The sequence below is a fragment of the Numida meleagris genome, unplaced genomic scaffold, assembly GCF_002078875.1.
Source record: "Numida meleagris isolate 19003 breed g44 Domestic line unplaced genomic scaffold, NumMel1.0 unplaced_Scaffold193, whole genome shotgun sequence".
NCBI classification, from domain to species: domain Eukaryota; kingdom Metazoa; phylum Chordata; class Aves; order Galliformes; family Numididae; genus Numida; species Numida meleagris.
In genome coordinates, this window is record NW_018363728.1 from 335,433 (window position 1) to 362,927 (window position 27,495).

At 35.8% G+C, this 27,495-nt stretch overlaps 1 protein-coding gene and 1 long non-coding RNA gene across 13 annotated transcripts in view; one reads left to right on the forward strand and one right to left on the reverse strand.

Annotated features, from left to right (window-relative positions):
* Nucleotides 1-27,495, reverse strand: part of SYNE1 (spectrin repeat containing nuclear envelope protein 1) — a 286,948-nt gene that overhangs the window by 34,826 nt on the left and 224,627 nt on the right. For all 12 annotated transcript variants that reach the window (XR_002433840.1, XR_002433841.1, XM_021382260.1 and 9 more), the window contains 18 exons: nucleotides 26,661-26,810; nucleotides 25,442-25,618; nucleotides 22,469-22,624; nucleotides 19,925-20,080; nucleotides 19,040-19,210; nucleotides 17,822-17,955; nucleotides 16,344-16,548; nucleotides 14,996-15,178; nucleotides 13,715-13,861; nucleotides 12,630-12,784; nucleotides 12,146-12,293; nucleotides 9,518-9,612; nucleotides 8,327-8,561; nucleotides 7,387-7,581; nucleotides 5,346-5,471; nucleotides 4,511-4,666; nucleotides 2,393-2,551; nucleotides 1,730-1,896 (listed from right to left, as the gene is read on the reverse strand). Coding sequence is in view for 10 of the 12 variants with exons in the window: in XM_021382260.1 (XP_021237935.1) it covers nucleotides 1,730-1,896; nucleotides 2,393-2,551; nucleotides 4,511-4,666; nucleotides 5,346-5,471; nucleotides 7,387-7,581; nucleotides 8,327-8,561; nucleotides 9,518-9,612; nucleotides 12,146-12,293; nucleotides 12,630-12,784; nucleotides 13,715-13,861; nucleotides 14,996-15,178; nucleotides 16,344-16,548; nucleotides 17,822-17,955; nucleotides 19,040-19,210; nucleotides 19,925-20,080; nucleotides 22,469-22,624; nucleotides 25,442-25,618; nucleotides 26,661-26,810 (2,915 nt within the window). In the remaining 2 variants the exon portion in view is untranslated. The remainder of the gene's footprint in view (nucleotides 1-1,729; nucleotides 1,897-2,392; nucleotides 2,552-4,510; nucleotides 4,667-5,345; nucleotides 5,472-7,386; nucleotides 7,582-8,326; nucleotides 8,562-9,517; nucleotides 9,613-12,145; nucleotides 12,294-12,629; nucleotides 12,785-13,714; nucleotides 13,862-14,995; nucleotides 15,179-16,343; nucleotides 16,549-17,821; nucleotides 17,956-19,039; nucleotides 19,211-19,924; nucleotides 20,081-22,468; nucleotides 22,625-25,441; nucleotides 25,619-26,660; nucleotides 26,811-27,495) is intronic.
* Nucleotides 2,545-27,490, forward strand: LOC110390771. The gene is made up of 3 exons (XR_002433844.1): nucleotides 2,545-2,660; nucleotides 26,273-26,433; nucleotides 27,133-27,490. It is a non-coding gene; the product is annotated as an uncharacterized LOC110390771 (long non-coding RNA).

Consider the following 27,495-nt stretch of genomic DNA (forward strand, 5'->3'; position numbering starts at 1 on the left):
TTTCCTTTTCTACATGTGTGATAAACACAGTGTCCTTAACTGCTCCTCAAAGGACTTGACTTCCAGCCTTATAACCAGCTCTGGATGCTTTTAAGGGCCTTCTTAAACTGGGGAGCCTAGAACTGCACACAATATTCCAAGTGAGGCTGCACCAATGCTAAATGAAGTGGGAGAATCATCAGTTTTGATCTGGTGGCTATGCCGTGCTTAATGCACATCAGAATTTGGCTTTCCTTCCTGGTTGCCAGGGCAAACTACTGGCTCATACTGAGCCAAACATCAACCAGCACCTCCAGATCTCCACCTGTAGGGCTGCTTTCAGCCAGTCATTTCCCAATCTGTACTTTATATCCAGCATGAATTAAGAAGGCTAAACTGAAGGCTTAGTTCTCGGAACAAAACTAAATAAATATTTCACATATGTTAGTCTAGAGCTAGGACTTGACATCCTGCCTCACGATAACAGAATGAAAAAGTTTAAGTGGATATCTCAGTTTACACCTACCCTTCCTGCCCTCACCTCAAGAATGACACCCTTATCTGTCTCTCTATGGAACACTGATCTTTAATACAGAACAGACAATACAGATCTTTTAAAGACATATTTTACAATTTCTGAATGCCATTGCTTTTCACTAGAAACTTCATAAAGGTATGATTTCAACACAACATTTGAAAAATTGTCTGAGTGGGTGTTTCTAAAGACACATAAAAATAAAGTGAATATCTGTTATGATCAACGATGGGTGATGTATCACATCCTCTGAAACCAGCAGGCTCCTTGACAGCACTGCACCACTTCCTGTTTTTACTGTTCTGCAAGAAGTATACAGCTTTCATTACTTTAAAACCAAATGCTATAAAAGGATGTGGAGCCACCAGAATGCTTCAGCTTACATGAAATTTACTGCTTACTGCTTACAGGTTTCAGAGTAGGAACGCAGTAAAATCATATGAAAATGGATTTTAAAAAGATACAACAAAGCAAACATTTTTGCTGTAAGCAAGGCTAAAGTATTATTAACTCAAATATCCTTAATTGGAGAAGTGGAAAATAGAGAGTACATACACATTTTATAGACTGCATATACCAAAACATGACAAAATTACTGCCTGTAACAGGAGGGATGTTGTAACGTGACTCAGAGCACAAAATACTGAAACAAGTAAGTCTTTCTTCATATATCAACAAGCAGCCCTGTATTTCTCTAAGTCACAAAAACTGCTGTTACATTTTTTTTTTTTTTTTTTTTTACCCTGTTGATAAAGAATCTTGAATCTGCTGTGCATACACCTATCTTCTCAAACATTATTATTTTTGGAACTGCTCTTCTGGAAATCCAAACCAAAACAACAAATCCACTATTTCGATTGCTCTGCCATTTTTTTTAAATTACATTTCTGCCCAGATTTCTGTGCTCATCTAAAGTGAGATGGAATTGACACAAGGCTCACTAAATCTGGCTGTCACCAATCCTGTGTAATTCTAACTGCTGATAGTGTTTCTGCTGATAGTGATTCTGCTGATAGTGTTCGGAGTTGTCTCCTTTTTACTTGAAGAAATAATATCTGAAGAAATGATACAAAGGCAAACAGGAAAGTAAATTTCACAGAACTGCACTGATGGCTGAGAACAGACTTACTCACAGTTAATAATGCAAAGGCAGACAAGAAACCTAGTACATTTATCTGTTCCATGTAGCACTTAGAAACAAAACAATTGTGTTACCTGGCTGCAATAAGATCTAGAAGATGTTGCCATCTGTCATTGATCTTTCCAAGTTTGTACTCAATCTCTGATGCTTTACTCTCATGGCTGGCTTTAGCAAGTCGCTCTCCCATTTGCTGGAGCTGGATTTTGTTCTCTTGGGCTACAGCAATTTCCTCTTGATAATCCTGGATAGAAAAGAGCAATCAGAAGATAAATACTCAATACCTTCTGCTTTACACTATTAAAGGAACTATACAAAAATACCAGTGAATGTTAATGTGTTTTTGTTCTTCTAGCAAGAAGCGACAACCCCTTAAATATTAGACTACAATTACAAACAAATGTATCAGAAGAATGGGGAAAAAAACCCAAAAAACATATATAAATGCATCTGCTATAGTTAAACTCCTTACAGGAAACTGTGATTGGACATTCAGTAAAGCACTTAGCTCTCTCAGACTTTACACTCACTCAATTCTCTGATATCGTGGATGGCACCACCTGAAGAAAGACAGGAAAAAGCTGCACAGAGAATGAACACAAATACGCAGCCTCACTGGAACCTATAAACATCCATGTCAGGTAAAATCTTGATTTAAGCTAATTCAGTATCCTCTTTGCAACACAAAACATGCAAAGAGTAAAAGAAAAATATGTAAGTGGACATGCACTGCACTATACCTTTCTAAGTTTCTCGATCATTTCTTCTATGACGATGTCACCATTTTGAGAAACTTTACTTTCCATTTGTGTCAGCCACTCACAAAGTTCCTTGTTCTTCTCGCTGAAGACAGCCCACTCATTCAGTTTCTCACTAACTTGCTGTCGACGTAAGGAGACCTTAAAACATTTAGGAAGAGTAAATAAGAATAAAAAAGTAAATGAATTTAAGAGACGGTTGAAGCACTTTGTGCCTCAATGTGAACACCTCTGGATCTGCAGATGAATGGTAGGTGCTTATTTCCATTACAACAAAGTGGATTTGTACTGCAAAAACTTTGCATGACTCTTTGACAGTTTAGAGGTAAGTGTTATTCTCTGGACTCTTGCCATTCTATTGCATAAAGGAAGGCATCCAAGTATTAGGCTCAGTATCATCTCTATATATTGTTTCATAGTGTCTTTAAGGTTTCACTAGAAGAGCAAAAAATAACACTTTTTTTTTTTTTTTTTTTTTTTTACAATTTTGGCTAACTTACACAAGCTATAAAGGATGCTAATAGTTTCTTTTTAGTCTAAGAGATTAAATAAAAAGGAAGGTATAAATGCTTGATCAAAGCAAAAAAAAATACACATATAGTAAAGGTTAATCTACAGAATTTGTGCATAAGTGCAAAGCAAAATCAAAGATGTACTTTTTTTCTATAAATATTTTTTGCAGAAGTAGTTTTCTACTTGAGTCCCAATACACTCATTCCATAGATGACTATTTCTCCTGAATCTTGATGTTACCTTCAGAGATTCAGAGGGGCTTAGGTAATAAACATTAAAAAAAAAAAAAAAAACAGTCAAATGCTGTAATTAATGAAGAAGGACGAAGAGCACTACAATGTTTAAGAAATTTCTATAGTGGCATTATCACCTCAGACTATGAATAATAGTCCGTCCTTGACGGATGAAGATGGAATTTGAAATCAAAGGGGTAGCAGAGGGTGAACAGCAAAGTCATATCTGCAGTTTCAGATATCTGAACTTATTTCCTCATTCTACTCTAAGTTGTTTCTGACATTATGCAAGCATTTCATCTGAAAAGATGAAGACTGCATCTACTCTTTCATAACCAAAAGTGATTGCTGTGTTCACTGACTACCACGTTAGGTTTAACAGTAGCATACGTGATCACAACATTTCCTTTCTGTGGTTCTAAACTTGATGGCGGATTTCCGGAAATAAGCAATGGTTGAACACTATTGCGCTAGGTTACATCCTGTAGCACTCAATATGTGCAAAACTAAAATAAAACTTCTTTACTCAAATCCTTCCTTAAATATAGTTATACATTCAATGACTACACAATAGTTTAGATATATCTGTGTTGGCTCGTTCAAATGAAATAATAAGAAGTTTCTCACTGTTAACTGAGAAGCATTTTTCCTATTTTGGGGATGTTTTTGAAGACTTCCCGGAAAGTTTATGTAAGGTAACTATTTCCAAGCTAGCTCCAGACGTGTGCACAGCAATCTCCACTGAACTACAGGGATAACATTAGGATAATCTGAAAAACTGGATGAGGGAGTCAAATCTCTAAGTGAAAAAGGATGCAAGAAATACACTACTAGCATGATGTCCTTGCAAAATCAAAAAATTCTCTTCAGCTCGCTTCACAGCCAAGCAAGTCACCCTTGGAATTAGGGAAATGCTGACACTAACATCTGAAGAGGTAGAAACCATCAGCAGAACTGAAGGTATGAGAGAAATGCTGAGTGGGGAGTGGACAACATTTCTGAGCACAGCTCCTCCTCCACAACAGTGTAGTTAACTGTATTATGCCTGTTTGCCCCATGCTGCAGTCCCATACCACATAGTATGACTTTTTTTTTTCTTAAGTTTTAAATATGATCTCAAAGGCAAAGTTCAAGAAACCTGAAAATCTAAGCAATAACTAAAGGAAACATTTCAATGGATGTCAAATCTGATTCAAGTGTTCAAATTTGAATTTCACCTGTTCCTACATGTATATTTTCTAAAAGCTTCCACTTGCATTCAATTGTTCCTCTAACACCTTTTTAGTTTGCATGCTCATATCAATTATATATACTTACATAATTCTTTATAATTAATTATATATATTATACTTGCCTGATGGCACAGCTCCTCCCATTGTCTGTGCAGAAGTTCTATGCGCTCACTGAGGACTGAAATATCATCTGCACTGATATATGTAGACAAGGACTCCTTCAGCAGAGAGAGGTGTGCAAGGTCATCTGTCCATCCTTCAACAGCATTCTCTAATTCCTTAAAAGAAGTGCGTAAGCAAAAGGGACAAGTACAAAGATGAACATTTTTATCTCAGAGAATTAAAGTCATATCCGAGCAGATCTGCTATTTCAAGAGGACTGCTTCAGCCTTGTTTAAAAGAAAAAAGAAAATACCAACTTCATATGTACCGATATTTTCAACCCCAATAGATGATGATACATGAGCCTTGTATCAAGTATTCACAAACTAAATTAGCACTGAAATCTCTCTAAAGTTCAAAAGTTTTTGGGAGTTCTCTATAGGGAAAATGCTTTCAAGTTGTATCACATTTATATAAGATCCTCAGCGGTAATCTCACCTCAAATAAGCGGCACTAAAATAACTGTTTGGATACCATGAGCTTAAATTTGAAACAAGAATTTATATTATAAAAACTTACCAGTATTCAGTATTTCTACAATACTTTTCAGACTTTATTCTAATCTTTCTGATCTTTTCTATATACAACCTCTCTACAGCCTCCCAACCTACACTTTTCTATTAATACCCTGCAGTATTTATACTGTCCAAATGCTACAAGGATAGCTTCTTAGCTTGTCACAGTGATACTTGGCTGCTTTGCACAGTCATTAATGTAAAGCCTGTTATCAATGGAAGATGTCGCTGCACAAAAGTATCCTGAGATGAGGCAATAGTCAACAGAGAAGCACTTTACCTTGCAACGAATCTGTTCTGCATTCAGCTCATCATGGTGTTCTGGCAAAGGCTGAGAAAGCTTTTTTTTGAATGATCTTAGCTTCTCCAGGGAGTCTACTATTCCCTTTTCAGATTTTTCCCAGTCCTGAGGGCAGAATGCTTATTAGACTTCAGTTCAGACCTAGATTATACTTATTGTACTTAGTGGCTAGTCAAATCAACCAATATAAACTGTGAAAACATTCCCAAAATATTAACATGTACCGAAATTCTCCTTTAAATAATACCCAGAGTCTTAAAACTAGGCTCATATGTACAACAGGATTATAATTTTTTTTAGGTTATTTTTGTTTTGTTTTCTGTTGGTTTCTTCAAGAAGAAATGTAGAAGTCAAAGCCTCCTGTTATTGTAATATTGTCTAATTCCAACTCCATCCTTTCAGAAATGCCTTTAACTCCCCAAATGATTTTCCACTTCCTTTCCTGAATGCCTGGTGCATCAAGATTCAGGAAAAAAAACCTGGAGTATTGTGAATTCAGGTCAGACTGAAGTACCTGCAATACCTTATTTAACTGATGATCCTAGCAGATAAATCCAGCTTTAGTGTTTGTATACTTTCCAAAATTTTAATTGTGTTCTATGCAATAGCCAATCCTACCGTCATGTGACATCATGACTTCATTTGTCTCAACTGCTTGTTAAAGCCTATCGAAAAGGTATTCACACAAAAATCTGTAATAAGCCAGTCAAATCTTAATAATATTGGCTGTATGATACTAGAAAATTGTAGAATTTATTTTAACTCATTGTCTTTTGAAAGATATTCTGCTTCTACCTTCATTTTTGTATATTTCTCTTTGCATTTTTAAAGTTTATGCCAGTATTTCATGATCATCTTCTTCTTCATGAATTACAACTAACAGGTCTTTCAAAAGAACCCTGTCTTCTGTGTCTTCTTTATTCACTCCTTGAGAATTAATATGCCCTTACATGACAAAAAGGCTGTGATGTTCTTAATGCAAGAAATACTCTTTCAAAATATGTGGTTGTGCTTCTCATCTTGTCAGAAGGTTAATAAAAATTCATGTTTCTAAGACCACAGTAGCATTGTGCAATGAAGGTTATATATCTATTGGATGATTTGTGCAGTTTGTGTGGTTATTTCCCTGCTTCCTTCCCTCCAAGCATCAAGTTCTATATTTTCACTGGGACAAAATACCACAGTTTTCATTTCCATAGATATAAGATTTCATGACAAATTTTCTGATGCAATTTCCCAACTACAACCGGAAGTAGAAGGAACAAGGCTTGACACTGGAAAAAAAATATATACTTAATGGAACTTTTCCAAAATAATATTTAATTTTCTTGCATCACTTTGCTTCTTACAAACAAAACTAACATGTTTGTAATTCTATTAGACTTCTGAAAATCTTCTAAAAGCACTTGCCTTATTCTGTTAATACACACAAGTTCAATTTTCATTGTTTCATATGAAATAAGTAAAAAGGAAAAACAATCAGAACAAATTTAAATCCCAGTCAATTGTCTTTTGTATGTGAAGTGAGGTCAGAAGGCATTCTGAAGACCGCTTACATTAAAAAGAAGTTCAAGTCTCCCTCTTCTGAGTGTATTACTTAAGACAGCAAACACTCAAGACATACGAAGGAAACACAAACTGGCTATGTAGATATTGATAACGTCATCTGAGAGAATAAGACAGTTTTCAATATCATACGTATAAAGGCTAAATATTGTGCAAAATAAAGAACATAATTGCTTTATGCTGAAAATAGAACTGGTAGGAATATCCTTTATTAGCACTGATGGATGTGGAAATATCAATTAAAAGATATCGAGAAACATATAAGCCTACAGCAAAATGTTACTTCTTCTAATTTTAAATATTTTAAAATCAGAGGTAGTGAAATGATGAGCTTATATAACATACATGCAACTCCTGTATTTGTACTCATCCCTTGAGAAAACTTTTCTTCATCATTGTTCACAATCAGAAACAGTGAACTTGGTGAAAAGTACAGAAAAAGCAATATACTTACTTTCAGTAATAAAGCAACCTGTTTCTTCTGTTCTTCCAGTTGGGTACTAACTTTATTCCACTGCTCCTGAATTTCTGTAAGCTCTGCCTGTAGGGTTGCCTCAGCTTCACTGTCAGCAGAGAGCAGCAATTGCTTCCCAGCTTCCACAGCCAGGATATAACTCCCTTGCTGTCTTAGGAGAACTTTCTCTTTAAGCTGCAAATATAAACAACTTCCTGTCAACTTTGTCTTTTTAATTGTAATGAGTAATTAATTACAACTCATCCTTAAGCCCATATTTGACTAATTAGCTTTTATTTGATTGCACATCTTGACTTAAGCAGGGTATACAGCTCAAATGCTTTACCCTAACTTTTATTTTGCAATCATTTACTGCAGTAGATCATCAGAAAATTTCTCCAAGGAGTTAAAGACATGGAAGAATTCTTTTTCATCTCATTGATAGCAGTATCTCAATTGATCTTGAGGAAAAACAGCTCTTTGAAAACTCATTATTCTTTTAAGCTTATTATTATACAATATCTTCCAGTTAAAAAAGCTTGAAGACACCAAGCTGCTAAATAGATACTGTTAGCCTCACACAAAGATCACATCAAACATTCAAGGTATCCTTTTTTGTTAGCTAGAAAACACTCCTCAAATCAGACATTGTGGTTTTTTTTTCAAGACAGCTTCAGTATGAGGGTAGTCACAAAGCAAAACCAGAAACAAGCAAGGCTCAAGCGTTGAGGGAATTTGTTAAATTTGCCATTGCATATTCTTTAAGTCCCCTTCCATCAAAACGTTGTTTCTGAGGCCATGCCAATTTCAAAGAACAACTGATACCTAATGTTGCTTTCTGTAAAGCAGACAGTCTGAAACTTTTAAGAACTTTTTAAATAATGAAGGTGGTTAACAATAAAAAAGTATGTTTTTTCCACTTCAAATACACCGCACATACCTGCACTTCATCCAGCAGTGCTCTGGCTTGCTGCAATGGGATAGGAGCATTTCCCAGAGCACTCACTGGCTGACAGGACGCTTCCACCAGCCACTTGCGTAGTTTCTCTGCCATCTCCCTATAGCGCTGCCACTGGTGGATCTGGCTGTCAATGATCCCTCTCCTCTGCTGTGCCCGACGAATTACTCCTTGCCATTGATTACTCAGAAGTGTCAGCTTCAGATTAAATTCGTCCCTATTGGGAATTAATACATAAAAATCTGCAGTAGCTTTCATACTTTGGTCTATTTATTTGCTGAAATAAACTGCAGAGGAGGGAATGTGAGATTTCTTTGGCTGCTAATTATTAAGCACTACAAGAAAAGCACTGAACTCTCATGACAGTTGACTGAGGATGAGAACTCCACAGATCATGTATGTGGACAATCTAAGGGATCCAATTATCAAGACTTAAACAAAAAAATCAGAACTCTTTTCCTTGCAAAGAAAACCTAGTTCTTGCTAGTTTGAATTATCCGAATTCATGGCAAATAATGAAGATTTCATGATTTACCCTGAGCTAGCTCAAAGCAGGTGTAAGATATACAAAGGATTACCAATATTCTCACAACCTCCCCTTCCACTCCCAACTTCTTATACTAAAACAACGATACCCTTAGCAAAGCCAATACATATGCACAAGTGTTAAGACAGTGGCGTTCCACTGATTTCCATTCACTTGATCAGAGTTATTTAAAACAAAATCTCTGAGACAGGAATGAATTCCTATTCCATTACATTTATGCTTCAGGTGATCTTCGCTGTGGTATATCCCCAGCTGTCACAAAGTGAGTGTAGCTCACTGTAAATCAATTACTGCTGGGTCTTTTGGTGAAAGGTGTTTTGATATTCCATCAGAATAGACATATGCGATTTATTTGACAATACAACACAAATTTTTGTCAGAGAAGTAGCCTCAAGGCTGCTGCATTCCTAAATGCAAACACACCTACCCCATGGCATCCTAAAGAAGAGTCTTATTTAAAATCTGATTAATAGCACATTAATTAACCACATTGATAATAAAGTCTGCTTCAGAAGAGCATGATCTGAATGCCAACATCTTTTGCAACATTCTCTGTTCAGAAATCTCCCGACATTTTAAGTATTACTTCACACAGCCAGCAGCGGCAACAACACAAGAATGTCTACCTGTCATCTACTTGTCCTTGTTCTAGGAGGTGCTGCCCATCAGAGATGATTGAATGCAAAATCTGCTGGCGGCTGAACATCTCTGCCTGGAATAACTGTTGTACAAGAGACAAGGATGGAATTACTTACTGCTTCTAGTAATTATTATTAATTCTTTGAGATTTTTAAAAGTTGTTTAAAAAGCTAATAATATAATATCAATGAAAGCTAAAATTGTATCTCCGAGCACAACTGTGACATCAGTATTATAATTTACAAGAGTATCTATACAGAGCATCTATTGCATGAACACAAAAGCACATCTTATTTTCTCACAAGTTTAAGAGTATTCTAACACTGTCCTTTGTTAAATTTAATTAATGCCTGCAGGTTGGTGAAACAGACTTTTAATACAATTTTTATAAAATATTTTATATTTTTTATTTTGAGATGACAGATGAAATAAAAGGTTATCAAACATGAGGAACTCTGCTTACAGAGGATGTACTCAAGTCCTACGCCAAATCAGAGCCATTCCTCTCAAAATCTACTTGTTCTGCGCATGCACATTAACAGTCTCAGCATATAAGAGAGATATTCTGTTATGTGGGACCACTTGCCACCCCAATTTCTTCTCCTATATAGATCACTATCAATACAGAAATAGGAATTCAAAGAATCAGGAAAGGAGGGTAGATACTGGAATACACAATGTCTGTACACTGAGCGGAAAAAAATCTGAAAATGTATAGGCAAGCAACTCTCTCTTTCTTCACCAGCTTGTCTCAGTGCATTAACACTGTGTGAGAGCCCCAAGTGATGTACCAGGTTTGTAGATGGATATCTGGACAATTGCGTAAGAATGACTACATGGTTGTCCTGAAAGAGTTATCCGATGCAGATGCCAGTGTTAGCTCATGATATTTGGAAAAGGCATCATGCCCATATTGATGGTTTGTAAATTTCAGTAGGAAGTTATTTCTAAATAATTGTAAGCTGTAGTCCTATTCAAATAAATATTAGCAAAATTAAGAGTCAGCACTGGAAAGCTGGTAACAGAACTGGATGCATCCCAACATCTATTCTGGGAATACATGTGGAAACAGTATTTTCTCATTGTCTTTGAGAAAACACAGCAAAACAATCTGGAAAATCATCTAAAGGAATTTAGATTTGAAACTCTTTCAGCTGTGAGATTTGGAAAGCAATTTCTTCATGAGCATCAGAAGACACTGCAAAGAACATTGACCACTGAATACATTTAGATTATGTAAAATGTTAAAAAGCTTTGGGTTAAAAAATTTTACATTTTTCAACATTTTTGTTGATGAAATGTAGCAGATATTCATTCTCTAAATTCTGAAAGATGACTTTATACAGCTAAAAGAAATAAAACTTTTACAGAGTGCCTGAGTAACACTCATCTGAGTGAACTGCTTCAGTTACTTGAAGCAGAATCAGGTTTTAGGGGAGAATTACAATGAGATCTCAAGGTATGTGTAATTTCATGCAAAGAGACCCCTGCTAACTCCTTTCATAAATTATAGCTGTGACTGAACAAAACAACAATAAAAAATTATCAATTTCTGAACATTTAAAACTCAAAAAGCTGAGATATCACAGATTACAAAGATTCTCTGACCAGTTAACGCTGGTGGCACTGAGATGAAATGGATAAGATTTGCAAAAGCAAATGCAGTTAAATGCTAAAGCAAATGTATACTGAAGTAAGCAAAAAAGATTGTGAACGCCTATCAAACACCCATCCAAACACTATGCTGTCAGATATAAGACACAAGGGGTAAAAGGACATGACTCCTCTGTGATCATTCCTGAGTATCTTGGTAGGTCAGCTGAAAAATTGTGGGAAATGAAACTCTCATTGGCCACATGGGAGCTTTGGTATGAAAACTGATTAGTCTTACTTGGTCTTTACTAGGATTCTTGGCAGTAACAATGTGGGTGGAGAAAAAATGTGCATCACTTGACTTCACCAAAGAATCTGAAAGGCATCCTTCTATTTTATCTGCAGCAAAAGCTGAGCTAGTTCCTAATTTGTTGTAAAAAGTCTGCAAACAAATGACTCCAGCACAGAGCAAAGATCAAATCATTTTGTTCTCCAAGAGAACCAAGGAAATGCTACCAAAAGGAACACAAATGGAAGCAGAATGATGAGTTACATAATTCAGCTTTTGATAGAAACGTGCTTTTCAGATGCTGCACATGTTGGTAAAATGGCAAATGAACAAAAACAGAATAAAATGAAAGAACAGAGATCTCCAAGCAGGACTGAAGACAAAAGGTCAAAGTGTGAGAGGATAGTTAGGTCTTATGAGAAAGCACTGATTCCTCTGGTACAAACTGATCTGAAGCATACCATGTACAGGGGACAAGCGCTTAGAGACACAGCAATATATTGTACAAAAAAGGCAGACAGAAAATCAAGCCCTCCCTCCTCCTAACTGGGTAACACTGACATATTTGCATTCTGTTGTTTTTAAATTAAGATATATTCAAAAGATGCAAGCAATGTAATTCAAAACTTATTATGTTACTCCACAAAAGAATGTCTGTTCCAGTCATGTATAAATTGAATATTGATATACGATACATAGTTACAATAATGCATAAATACACATGATGACTTGCCTCATGTGCTCTCTGTTGCTCTAAAAGACTCTGGTAGTTTCCTGAAATCTCTGCTGCCAGCTTCTGCTCAGTCTGAACTAATAAATCCATCCAAGTTTCACATTTCTCCAAGAAGGTCTGCTGCTGCAGCAAGAAAGACTGCAGCTTACTGGAAAAAAGAAAGATGAATCCAGGTAAGGTCTCCTGCTCTCACACACAGAATTGAGTCTTGCATTGAATTTTCAAGCAGAAATTCTAATCAGATAGTGTTGCTTTTTCCCATTCAGTTGCATCATTTTACTTATTTAGATAACACTAAATATACATATATATATATATTCTTCCTCATGTCAAATTCTAATTTGTGGCAAACCCATCACAACTCATTTGCTTCACTCTTTACTCTTAAGTATACAAAGGGGAGGAGCTTTGACTAATAAAAAAAAAACACTTTATAGCTATTGTAATCTAAGAAAACTATACAACAATCTTTAGCTATTCCCACCTGAATCTCTCTGTAGTCTGAGATGAGATCAGAGACCACTGTCTGTTCAGGTTCTGGATTCTTTTGATTTCTTTATCATTCAGAGGAAGCCTGTAACCCAGCTCATTAAGACGGTCCAAATCTGGGGCCATGCTGCTGAACTTCAACATCTGACTCTGCAACAAGCAATAAGAGATAACAAGGAGGACTGATAGTTACACTACTATAGACTGAGCTAGCACTCCAATAAATTTGGAACGGCCTTGGTTGCCACCAAGCAGCAAGCCATTCCTATGCCAGGGAAAAATTTCATTTCCAGTTTTCTGCCTCCTTAGTCTCCGTTCAGAAGACTTAAGTTCACGCTTAAACAGGAACAGAGAAGTAAACTCAAATTTTGGTTACATATAGTGCTGAATTCAGAACACATGTCTCACAAATGCAAAAGTAGGACAGTGCCTGAAGCAAGCTTTTCTCCTTATTTCTTAACCTGAATGCTAGGCTGGCAAATCCACATTGAATTTATTCACTCTTTGAATAAATAAATAAATAAATGTTTTGCTGTACAGAAATATCCAGATCATTAATTTTGAAAAATGTACGTTTAGTAGCATGCCAAAAGTGGGATAACATGTATATTTAGCTACTTGTGAAAGAAAAGTAATTGAAGATAAAAATGAAAAAAAAAACAGCTAAGTGGCAAAAGCTATCAACTTCCTCTCAGAGCCTTGGAAAGAAGAAAAAAAAATGCCAAAAGACAAAGAGTGTAAGAGCTTATATCTGTAAAACACTGTACACAGTATGAATGTTTCATTATACTTCAGTATAACATGATAACAAAAATGAATAGATAAATACTAACATTTCCACTCCCGTTTTCATTTCATATTCATTTTAATATAAACAGTTTTCTTTTCCTTTTCTTATTTACTCAGAGGCAGAATAGCACAGACAGTCACTCCCTGGCTGCCAAACTTCAAATTCCTCAGTCTTACTTTGCATGAGTGACAGTTCCTTAATATGTACAGAATGTACACACGATATTTGTACATACTATGTCCAAATTAATTAGGCTAACATAAAAGAACAATTTCTCATTTGTTACTCACTTTGAGCTCCTCCATCCTACTCTTTATTGCTGAGAGATCAGATGTGTGACCAGGATCCTGTCCTTTCAGTTTTGCTTCTGCTTCTCTTACCCAGGCCTCAAGGTCTTGCAGGTTCTTAGCAAATGTTTGATAGTCCAATACTCCAGCCTTCAATCAAAAATGACCCAGGATTTAGTGACTTAAGCTACATATCATCCAGATAGCTGTTATGCTCCTGATTATTCTCATTATAGCTATATAGTTATTATTTATATTTATATATTATATATATAGTTATATATTTACACTATAATATAATGAGAAGTATATATAGCTATATATACAGCTATATATAGCTATTTACAGCTACAAAGGCTAAGAGCAAGTGCAACTGTAGCTTGGCTTACGGATGTAGATTTAATGTTTTTTAAAAATTATTATTATTTTATCATAAGGTCTTTGCTGTAATGTCTGCACCAGGTGAGAAAATGAGATTTTTGATCATTGCAAAAAGGCAGCATTTCAGTACAAAGACTTCCTTATTCTAAGACAGATAACCTTCTCTAACTTCCTTTTATAAAGCTACTTCCTCAATTTAATTTACTTCATGAACAAAGAGAACCATGAGTTTCTGTTAATGAAATTTCAAAAGAAAAAAAATCTCTCTTTTTTTTTTTTCCTTACATTAATGGGCACATTCTAGACAACACTGAATTTCTTCACAAATCCACAGTCACCCAAACAGAAGCCACTGCCTTATTCCTTTCTCTCCCATATACCTCCCTATACAGAACACATTCTGCCACTCCTTTTTTGCACTTCAGTGCTAAGTGACACAAGCAATTGGCAACAATGTAAAGGCTTTGAGACAAATGGTAGGTGCCAGTATGGTCACCAATGCTAACAGGAATCAGTGCTCCATAGTTGTTCCAAATCTCTCCTCCTTTGTTTTACCACTAAAGAACAAGCTGGGAAGACAGGCTGCCTCTGAGGAAGCAATAGCTGTAGATCCAGACATTAGCACTATTACTGTCTTCACAAAGAATGTTGCCTTTGGCATTCCAGATACACGTTCCCCTGTGAGGTCTGCTATCCTCTTCCCAGAATGTGGACCTTCTTACAAGGTCTCTGTATCGTACTTCAGCATATTTTCTACTTTCTGCTTTGGCTTCCAGGGAAGACCGGAAAATGCAGATGAACAGGTAACATTACTCTCTTTTCCCAGGTAGTTTTGGGAAATCTATGTGTTTTCAGGAACAACAGGATGATCAGATGCAGGAATTGAAAACACTCTCTGCATACCTGAAGTACAGTTTGTTGCTTGCAGAGAGCTTGCTCTAGCGCTGACAGATTCTGGTTCAGAGACAACTGATCAGACTGTATAGCTGCTGCTGCTGAGGCCTCCACCCGGCTTTTTAACTCCTCTCCCAGTTCCTGAAGAACTATCAGTGAATCCTGTGCTGTCTTTATATCAGCAAGTAGATCCTGTGTCAACACATTGAATAAAGATATGAATAGTTAACCTGACACTTAGTTCATGCCATTCCCCCTTCAAGAAACAAAATGAATAAGCACCATCTCTACATGAAGAATTTACATTTACTACTGTATTTCAACATGTCCACTGATACTCTGCATACAAAGAAAATAAGCAAAATAAAAATTCTTGAATTATGTATGTGCAGAAGAGCAGAAAAGTCATTGAGTAAGCCAGAGTTACTGATGAGGCAACACTTGTTGAAAAAATTACTTTGGATTTACTGATATGCTGGTCCTAAGCAGTAGCAATTCTCACTGCGAATCAACTGAGGTCTGACTAGGCATCCCTTTTTATTCTGTTAAGAATTACCAGGAAAGATTAAATATTAACTTTTGTAAATTGTGTAATGTAATGGATAAAAAATGTGACATCATGACATAAAGTAAATATCAGACTGAACAATCTGAATTGCCAGTCCAGCAGATTATGGCAGTAAATGTTCAAAATACTCATTAATGGGTTAATTTTTCTCCTTGCAATTATTTTCCTTACCCTAAGACAAATACCATTTTAATTTTCTTATAGATAACATTTAAAATTAACTTAACTCAAACACATCAAAATGTATGTAACCACAGATAGGAGGTAAACTACCTTACTGCTCTGAGACATGGTTTTGAAAATGGAAGAATACCAAGGAAGAATGTCAGTGACATCCAGAAAACACACTCTCTCTTTTCATTCAGAAAATTCGTTCATTCACTCAGAATTCATTCATTCATTCAGTAAAAGTGATTAGCCTTGATTAGACTAGTGGAAATATCGACAAAGGATCCTATGTTTCTGGCTACAGTAAGAAACGCAGTGGATTTGGTAGAGATTCTCGCTAAAGCAAAAAAACCTTTGATAAGTGGGGATTAAGACTGAATACACGACAGAATTTATCCATCTTCTGCAGAGAGATGACTTTAGAAAAAGATTCTGAAACAACAAAGCAGCAAGGAATAGAGATTTGGGCAGCAGAGGTAAAGCTGTCTCTCTTGCACCCCTGAAATCCTTCAGCAAAAAAGTCAGTCTGCAAGCTTCCAATACACCAACTACATTGTTTAGTAACTGTTTCAACTTTAGCTCACAGAGATGTGAAAAAGTGTCAAGCTTAAGTAAACATACATTGCAGTCCTGAATCCAGGCTGTTACTTCATCATCAGCAATGTCTTTACTGGTGGCAGTCTTCAACAGTTCATTGGTCTGGTCTTCCCGTAGACGGACTGTAGAAGAGCACTGCTGGTAACAGTCCTTGTACCTCTGCCACAGCTGAAGGAGACCCTTACTGGAACGTAGTCGCTCTGCAATTTCCTGCATAAGGTTGTTCCATCTGTTGAAGAGATTGGATAAATGACCCAAGCGAAGTAGTCCACATATACCTGCCCCACTTCCTTACTGCTGTTTCCTGAGTTTTGCAGCTTTTGAGAAATTTGGTAATAATCAAGATTCAGGCACTAGGGACAAAAAAAGTAATCAAAGACATATGTTGATATGATGTTCTGGCATGTCACACTAGGTCTGATGCTGCATATTAATGTTTGAGGTCAAAGACTGAGGGCACTTTCTGAAGTGAATCTCCTGCTATTTTCACTTAGCACAGTTTGGTTTGTAGTCCAAAGCAGGTCATGGGCAGCCATGAACTGCAAGCACCAGATTCCATCAAGGGCTTGAGAGGCCCAAACCAGGTGTAAATATGAAGCCATATATTCTGCTGCAGTTTCATTCCAAACCCTCATAGAGTCTTTAAATTCATAAAACCCTATTCTAGTTCCTCTTTGAATTATTGGCTCTAATGCCACTCTTAAACAGTTACTTTCTCAAATGTAATTTTTTTGTCAAATTTTCTCATTATTTAATTACTAAGGGAAATCACAGTATTTTCAATTGTAGATAACAAAATTAGTAAAGTGAAATTTTTTTCAATCATTGCTACCGGTACCATTAAATCTTACAGTATCTTTTCTCCACAATTCCAATTTCTAGTACAGGATGAACCAAAGGAAATCTGGCATGACTGTGTTTTTCAAAAACAACAACAAAAAAAACCAACACCTAAACCCAAACTCAACAGTTTTCCCACCAAAACAGTTTTTAATCTTGAAATTCATTTTCTGTAGCTCCTCTGAGTAAATCTTCAGACTGGTTCTCGTCTGGATTCAAAGTTGGGAAAGGTGTTTCCATGCTACTGGCAAAAACTTAAATCTTATAAAGGAGAGTCTGTCATGCTATTCCTACAACTAGAAATTGTAAGCAGAAACCTAGAGAAATTGATATGCACAGCAAATCAAACTTGTCATAGACTTTCAAAACATTAAGTATGATATTATTTTCAAGCACGGGATTTCTCCTTGTTGCTGATTTGACTGCAGCCATGCACAGAGCAAAGGTACTGACAGCAATGTCCAAATCACTTGCTAAAGGATTTGTTGCATTTGTTATTAGTAGTAAAATGAGACAGTTCTTCTCTAGCAAAAGGAAGAACAACAACAAGAAATAAAATTTAAAAAAATGCATAAAATATAAAGGAACAACAACAAAAAAAAGATTGAAAACTGAGTAAATGAATCTGACAAGTACAGTTAACAAAAACGTATGTTTTCCACCTCATATTCACTTCTTTCAGAGTGTTGGTAAGTGTTTCAGTCACTGGTGGGTGACATTCTTTCAACAGCTGATTGGTCACGGAACCAAATTTCTGTAAGCTATTTTCTTGTTTTTCCAATTCATCTTGTAGGCTCTAAAATAGAAAAATAAGTTAACAGGAATGATTTCAAATGATGTATGATGTGGAAATGCTTCAAAATGTTATGTATCAACTGCAGTATACAGGTTATGAAGGCAAAACTAGATGTCTTGTATTTCATCTAACCAGAAAGTTGTTTAATGTAAAGACTGTTTTTAGTTCTATCTAACCCAATAGTGATGTGTAGCAAAAATTACATTTTTTACCCAAATATTCTAAAAAATTAAAAATCTTATAGAAGAAATTATTCTAAGCAAATACTTTTGCACAGACTGCATAAGAGCATGGAACTCCTTCAGAAATAAAGTAAACTGGTGTACAATGTTAAATTAAATCACATTTCCTGTCTAGAATTAGATGAAAAATTAACTGCATAAAAAAAAAGGTTTATTCTGAAAATAAGGTTACAGGTCTTTGACTTAATTGGTAAATCCAATATCTTAAAAATTAAAAAGTGATTTTTTGCACTAATTTTTTTTTTTTGGTGACTCCTCTCTGATAAGCAAAAAAAAAAAAAAAAAAAAAAACATAGAGGATTGGCTGTAAAGTGTGTTAACAGATGTTCTTTAAATCTTGGTTTAGAAAGTTCGATCTTCCAATCACACAAAATATTTAAATGATAATGCAAACTTAAATTTGCTAGTAAATATTATCAGTGCAAGTTCTTGTCACTTTAAAAATCTGGAAATCTTCGCAGAATTACTTTTGACGTTTTTGAAAGCTGACAACACTTTTCTTTTAAGCAAAAGCTTGGTCTATGTAAACTAGATCCATCAACATAACTTTATAAAAGGAGTTTCAGCATTTGGAACATTTATAGCTCAAAGTGTAAGCAACAACAGCAACGATGTACTAAGAAAACAACTATCACCACTTTATTTATTTAGAAAAATGAAAAAAAGCAATGGCCATTTGATAAAGTGTCCTCTAAATGTCATATGTTTTCAACGTGTCGGTATGCAGGCACTTCTATAACCCATCAACTAAAATGTATATTTATCTGCATCCATAAAATGAGGACAACATTCATCCTTAAATCCATCCTTAGTATGTGAAGAGGTATGGTATTCCTTTTTACCTGTAGGTTATTAACTTGGACTTTCACAGCTTCCAAAGAACCAGTAAGAAGATAAAAGCGGGACAAAGAATATCTGGCTTCCATCAGGTAACTATTCAGTTCTTCATAAGCTACTTTGTAAATGCTCCACTGATCAAGAACAGACTGCAACAATATCTTTAGTTGGCTAACCTGGGAGGAGGGAAGGAGGAAAAAAAAGGTAAATGAGCAACATAAAAGTGATTTGCCTTTGTTTAAATCATTTCCTTCCATTTGATCTCAGATACTACTTGTTCTTCATGCCTAAACTTACACCTGTTGCAGAGAGAACATTTTGCACTTCCACCAGCTGGGCTTGCACTGGGTTTTTATGTAGTAAATTTTGCTTTATAGAATCAAGTCACAGAAGAGCAGGATGGCAGGGATTCAAAAGATATGAAATCCATTTCACCTTGCTTCAAAGTAGGTTCAAGGTGAATTTCTTGACTCCCTAAGGCAGGCAAGTCAGCCTATGAAAGTCAGTAGACAGTCTGTCTTTAATGCACTGTATTCTTCCTAAGAACATGGGATGCTGTTATCAAGCTTTGGACGATGACAATTAGTACTGATCTCCTCACTCAGCCTTACTTGTGCTTGTAACGGTAGTTACTTACGTTTGGTCCTTTTCTACTAAATATCAAGAGGCATCTAAAAGCTTCAATTTTAAGAATGTAAACTATCCTTGAAATAGTAAATATTATATCCATCCTATGTGGAGTATATGCACAAGCTTGGAGATGGATGAAAACACAGACACAATTTATAATCTCTTCTTCTACAACACAAAAGAAATACATGAGCTGCAAACTTCTACTTATCCCTCTCTTACATGCTCTGATTTCTTAAGTCTTTTGATTACTGTTTTACCATGTGATCCAAGTTAGCCCAGGAATGGTTGATTTCTTGCAGCGTATTCAAAACAGCAGAAGAGGCTTCTTCCTTCTTGTTTTGTATCAAAGACAGACCACTTCGTTCTATGTTTTCTAATTCTTTTTCCTTTGTTCTTATTGATTCTTCTAATTCCTTAAAAGAAAAAGGCGACATCTGAGAATTTTTTTTCTATACTTGGGTAGACAATGACTTAGGACAGAAAAGACAGTCATATGCTCTTCAGTACATTGTACATTAAAAATAGGAAAGGAACACTTACATACTTTTTTGTTTGTTCATTTTATTCTCAGGAAAATCATAACTCATCAGCAATTTTACTGAATATTTTAAGGTCCCTTTAGACCACAGCTGCATGTCTTTAATTTAAATAAAACCATACTCTCTACATTAAACTTCTGCTGTGACCATCTGCTCTCATGACAGAGTCCAAACTTCATTAAAAATAGGTTAGCACTTTGAACACATGGGAAAATTGTGTGTCTTAGTTTGTCCCAGAACACAGATGACTTTTTAATTAATCCCAAGTTGGCTCAAGGTTCTGGAAAAACTCAACTTTGCCACCCAAAGAAAAGGACAAAATGACTTCCTAGAGAAAGATGTCAATTTGCTGTGTCTCCCTACACAAGAAGGAATCTTTATTCTTTTGCCAGGTCCCAGCAAAGCCCCTTGTCTGAGGACAGTAAGCCTTCCCCTTTTCTAGATGATAAGTTCATTGTATTCCAGCCAATGACAACAAGCAACAGAATGCAGAAATTTTCTTAATTGCCAACATTTGTTATTAACAGAATTTATTCCCGCACACAGAAAATATGCTTTTGTCTACATACATTCTAAGTCATATATGTGAGAACATTTTTGCTGTACTGTTCATTCTTTCACTTTTTTTCTGTATTATTTCAACTTTTTTTTTGTTTATAACTTGTAGCAATGACCTTGTGTTTCAGATTACAGCCTTGAATAACACTTTTTAAAAATTGTTACTATTTTTTTTTGTTTTGTTTTTAGTAAACGCTTCTCAGTTGCCAGTAGTGTTTGGCTTTTCAGCAAGCAGAAACAAGAGCAATTTAGTTTGAACAAGATTACTTCAAAATTCAGAATGCAAAATGGGCAAAAGCTTCAAACATCCATAGCAGCAAATATTTCTGGTTCTCTGTGAAAAAAGATATCTACCAAATCATTTTAAAGTCATGAAAAAATTAAGGATTCATTACTGTTTCTGATCTGTGATGAAAAATAAAGGTGCCACTCATTATTTTATTACACTAAGCAGCAACTAATATTGCTTAATCAATAAGCTGGAGCTTTTGTACTAGTTGAACCTGATACTTGGGAGTGTCTGGTACTGTTGTTTCTAAAACAATTTGTTTCTCTGATGATCAAAGTCCTGCCATTCGTAACTGACTACCTAAGCACGTTTGCTAACTTCGCTGACCAAAAGAAATCAAAGAGGTGATAAATTAGATTCAGCTTTGAACTACAGCCAAGCATAACTTGCCAATTCTGGCAGGCTGCAGTAAATTACACTTGGTTCAGTTGTATGAGCTTACTGTGCTGAAACCATAAAGACACTTTTAACTGAAAGCAGGCATTGGATCCAGCTTGAAAATCTGAGTTAAGAACTTTGGAAAAAATAAAAGTTTGACTTCTAACATATCTGACCTAAACTATTATTTGCCTTTACAAAATCAAATGTGTGCTTAATACACTGGTGAATTTACAATAAACGCTAGTCTGGCAGCTCCAGAAACAAGCTTCTGATTATTTAAGTATGTGCTATTCCTAGTCAGATGCTGAGAGTCCACTGCATCTCCCTATTCACTGTCGTGCAGTCTTGTATAAATTTTGCATGAAAAACAGAGATGGTTATGAACTGATGTATATTACGTATAGCTGAGCTTTGCCTCATACAATCTTTGCCAATTCTACTCAAGATTACTCCTCATTCTTTTGTCAGTGAAATGAGTCCAACGTTGTTCTCTTTTCTGAATAGCTGAATATTTGAATATGCGTGATTCCTAACATATTTTGAAAAGAAAAATATACCACTCTTGCATCTTTCTTTGAGTAGTCCTGAAGAAAAAAGAGTACAAGGGGGAAAAAATAGAAGAAATGGAGCAGCAGAGGAGAAGTAGTGGTGAGGCAGAAAAGACAAGTTTCTAAATAGTCAAGCATGGTGTTTGTTACGTCAAGTTCCAAATGACTGGCCAAAGAGGAATGTGAAAATTTTCCTTTAACAGTCTGTTAAGTTCAGTAAGACTCACATATTTGGAAATGTCTACACTTTAATACTGAGTGTCAAAAGAGTAATAACTTCGGTTACTTTTAAACATCTTTGAGACAGATATTAATGCTCTTTCTTCCTTTCCTTAGTGCTTGCACCTTAGGAAAAAAATCTCTCTCTCTTGAAGTTAAGAGAAATTTGGCCACTGACTTCACTGGTATACAAATACCACAGGGCTTTATTAATTCTTGTTTCCAACTGCTGGAATGAGAATATTGTTATTTAGGATGGAACTTTACCTGACAATCTTTCAAAGCATTTTGTACTGAAGCCTGGTCTCCAATTCTCTGTTGTTTTTTCAGCTTCTTCTCTTGGGTTTCAAACCAAGATTTTAGGCACTGCACATTATTTTCATATTCTGTCCAGGATTCCTGCAGACTTTCCAACATCTGGATCTGCAAAGAAATATGAGTGCATACTTCCTCATACAATTACCTCTAATTCTGGATCAGTTAAATAAATTGGTAAAAATCAATGATGACCAGTTCCTTCTCAGAATTTAGTAATGCTTTCAGAATTTAAAAACACTATATGTTTTCAAATAGAAATATATTTGCTGTTTGTAAAAGAGTTCTTAATTAAAAGAAAAAAAATCTTTTTCATCCAGGAATAATTCTACATAGATAACTTATTCAAAAATCATGATGCATGGAAAAGAGCTAACACTTTGGCAGAAAAATTTATGAAATTGAATACTTTCAGAGGTTATATACCTCAAGACTCCCCAGACAAAACTAAGTATGTAAAAATACATTTTATATTTCTTGCTTATAATTGTGATACAGATGACAATTTATATTACCACCTTTGGCAACTGACTGCTTTAAAGTCACTCTGATTCTTCTGATCCAGGTGTTATTCAATGGACAATTAGATAGTAGATTATTATTTGAAAGAAAATATAAAACAGCTAAATAAAAAAAGCAGAATTTGAACTTGGCTGTATTGACATAAAGAATACCATAAGACAATTGAGAGTGAAGTAAGGAAAGCAAGTAGTAGACTAAAGATCCTTAGAATAGCTTGGTAGAACAGACTTTGGTTTGTTCAAGTAAACATGATCCCATGGGAGGCACTACAGAAGGGCAAAGGAGAAGACAGATGATCTTCAAGGACAACCTCCTCAAGTCACAAAAAGATAAATCCTAGGCTACAAGGAGACAGGGTTGCATAGTTTGGACATTTGGGCAGAACTGAGACCTTCTTACTGACCTAAAAAGGAAAAAGGCATGTGCATGATATGGATGCCTGGCTGTGCAGGGCTGGTGTCAGGAAAGCAAAATTGTAGCTGGAGCTAGCTAGTGAAGGACAGAACCTTTCCTGTTAATCTTTATAAATACATCAGCATCTAATATAAAACCACAGAACAGTCTGAGCTACATAGTGCCTTCTTCACTCTGATTATACTGCCAAGGTCTCCTTCTCATGCCTCCCAGGTCCTTTGGTAGTGTCACAGTTCCAAGCATGGCAAGAGGGCCCCTTTCTCCCCTTTTGGGGGAGAAGGAAAGAAAAACAACCCAATTAAGATAAGGAGAGACAACAAATTTACTACAAATGGTAAAAGAACGTAAGATAATAATAAGAAAGAGACTTAATAACTCAAATGAGAGAGAGGAAGGCTAGGACTGCACTGCTCGCTGCACTGCTGGAACCTGGAAACCCCTCATCCTTGTCACCTGGAATCAGAGATCATATGGATGCTCTTGGGAAATGTAGTACATCTCAGTGTATCTTCATCTTGGAGAGTCAGAACTCACGTGAGACTGCCAAAAAAACAAGAAGCGGAGCTCCACAGTGCACTGTGCCTCTGCATCCAACAGCCTGTCGCATGATGTCATGATATGGAATATTGATATAATCAGGACAGGCAGACTGAGGTGCTACCTATGATAGAGGAGCTATCTGAATTAAGGGCTACTTAAATAAGCCGTATGTACAAAAGTCCACAGAAAAAGACAATGTGTACAAGGATGCCAATGTCATTGCAAGGCTGCTATCACTTTCAAAAGGTCATGGCAGCTGGAGGAAGTTTCTGGTGAATGGAAAGAGGCTATACTGAAAATTCTGTAATAGACCATTTCCACCTGCATGAAGAATAAGTAGCAACAAATGTAGTCTTACCAAGAGCAAACTGAGCCTGAAATAACTGATTGCCTTCCATGATGATATGAACAGCAAATAGAGAGTACTAGATACTGTTCAGCCTGTCTTTAGCAATGTTTTAAAGGTCAGAGGTAAACATTTTCAATGTCTATCTGGCAGCCTCTTACAAGACTGCCAGAGTCTTAAGTTTGATATTGCTTAATATCTTAATTGATAAACCGAACAACATGATGAACTGTACTCTTACCAGGTTCACAGATGATACTGATTTGGAAGAAGTGGTTGATATGCTGGAGAGCAGAGCTGCTATTCAGAGAAAGCTCAACAAGATGGAGGAATATGCTTGTGAATCCTCAAGAAATTCAGAAAAGATAAATGTAAAGTCCTTCGTCTCAGACAAAGTAACATGCACGCTGGCTGAAAGCAACTTTGCTAAAAAGGGACTATCATGAATGATAATTTGAACTCAAGCAATAAAGCAGCATTGCAGGCCATTACTGATGAAGGCTAACTACATCCTGGGCTAGACTACTACACTCTCGTGTACCCAGCGAGTCAAGAAAATAGATTATTCCCTTCTCCTTGACTCTTATGACACATTTTGGGCCCTCTCAATCGACAAATTGTGAAGAGGCACTAAAGTAGTTAGGGAGCTGGAGTACACTACTTATAGGAAGAGGCTCACTTCATTTAGCCTGGGGAAAAGAAGGTTAAGAAAGAGTCTCGTTGCACTCTTCTACTCCTTATGACTATAGAGAAGATGGAGGTAAACTCTTCTTCGAGGTGCACAGTGAAAAGAGAATAAACAGACTCAAGTTGAAAGAACAGAAATTCTGATTGGGCATAAGGCAAACACCTGTCCCCCACAGAGATAGGAGACAGTGTTTAAGTATAGGAACAGGTTGCCCAGATAGCTTGTGGAAAATCCATCCTCGTCTATTTTCAGAAGTTGTGAAAGCAAGTCCCTGTGCAATCTCATCCAACTGTAAAGTTAGCTCTGTTTGAGTAGAAGGTTGGACTAGACAACCTGCAGAAGCTAATAGCCATTACTACCTCATATTTGCATGCATTTTTGAAGTTCACAACAGAGCAGCTGAAGTTTTCTTTACCTTTTCTGTTACCAAGCCTTGTAGGATCTGCCAACGTCTATTCATTGCTCCGAGCTGTTCTGCAAAATCAGTTTTGTCACTACGTTTACTTTCAACATCTTGGCTGCTAATTTGTAGCACAGATTGGTTCACAAAGTCTACCGTCAATTGTTTGCAATTTAAATCTATCTTGAAACCCTAGAAAAGAAAGAAATAATAATTTAAAAGATGTAATCATTTCTTAGTATCCTTCAGAACAGAGGAGAAAAACGTTTACAAATTACATCCCTACTACAATTTTGCTTAAGTTTTTTTTTCCAGCATTTGAACAGCAATTAAAAACACTGATACTTATTTTCTAAATATTTATAACTAAAATAGCAGTACACTGCCTTGGGAATAAAGAAATTGCTTGTTTTCTCCCAAAGAAAATGAACATGTGAGCAAAAACAACAGCAATCTTACCGATACTGGTCTCAAGGATCAGATTTAAGCAAAAAAATGTGTGCTTATTAGTTTTGTTCACTTCACTTTGTCTCAACTTTATTTGCTCCACCAAGAGGTATTACAGAGAGTATTCTTATAAACAGAGAAGAATAACCAAGAAGTAAAGCAACCTTTTAAAACACTTGTGAGGACTGAATGTGAATTATTCATGTTTCATGTAACTTCTACAGACATCTGGAATCATAGTGAATATTCTTCAAAAGAATAAAACTGTTCTGACAGTGACAATAGAGTCCCTGGGTGCAGATCTATTACAGGAGTATTACTGATCTGGTTAAAGCTTATACTTTATTTACTCTCTTTAATAGTTAGCTCAAGATATACCATCTTTCATTTTCACCGCAGATATTGATGAATTGATTAATCTGTAAAGCACTGCACACCAACCATTCAAGAACAGGCTATGCAGAAAACTTGTGAAATCTTATTCGCAAAGTGCATTTTGGTTTTGGATGAAAACTACATCTAATAATGTGCATATTGCTTTTGATTACCTGGAAATTAAGGTAAGTATATTAAAAATTAAATTCCTGCCATAACTAAACAGCAGAGTAAAATTAATTTTGGTTTCTTTTCCACTATATTAAATGTTACTCCATTCTAATCAGTGTACAATTCTAACAATTCCACAATGTATTTTTTTTTAAAACTTAAGTCAGTTATACTTCACATATGTATGCATATTTAATAGAGATAATTTGAAAAGAAAATCTGTAATATTTCCATTCTATACCTTGTATTTTTGGACATAGTCCTGAATGACCTTTTGTCCTACTACATTTTTTATACTCTCCTCATCTTTATGAATAACATTTTCCATCAGGGAAATCCAGCTCATAACTTCAGTGATAGCATGGCGAGAAGGAATTTTGTCCATCTGCAGCTGTAGAGATAATAGAATTAAAATATAAGCTGTGAAGAAAATTGACAAGAATTCCTTGCTTTGCACTACCATAGTACATATTCTTTTTCTTGCTTTTTTACCATTATTCTACACCTCAAACTTATTACTGAAATTCATAAAAGAATGAAGCAAAAAAAAAAAAAAAAACCAACTGAAAGCTCTCATCTCAATGGAAGATATAATGTATAGTTCATGCCTCTTTATAAGAAAATGTTATATTAAAGGCTTCTTATTTCCATTCTTCATTATTCAAAGAAACTGGACAAACCTAAAGATTCCATTTTGACTTTTTCTTCCACAGTCTTGGACCAACTCTCTACATCTTGAACAAAACCATCTTCTGAAGAAAACAAGCTGACAGGAGGCAGCAGTTTTTTTCCAAACAGTACACCAACATTTTTAAAAAAGCTTACCTGCTTGTCACTTAAAATTTAACAAATGCAACTGGGAAAGTTTGAAATTAGCATCAATTAGTGCTAGGCAGTATGGGGAAATAGGATATGGACATGAGTGTAGGCTTTTCCACTGTAAAGTGGAGATAATGTTGTTCCTACATTTTCTCAAATGGATAAGGACAATCAGGAAGCAACCAACTCTCAGAGAAGGAACCAACTGTACAGTTTGAATTTTCTGGAATATAGAAGGCCTTCATTGTTTTTTCTTA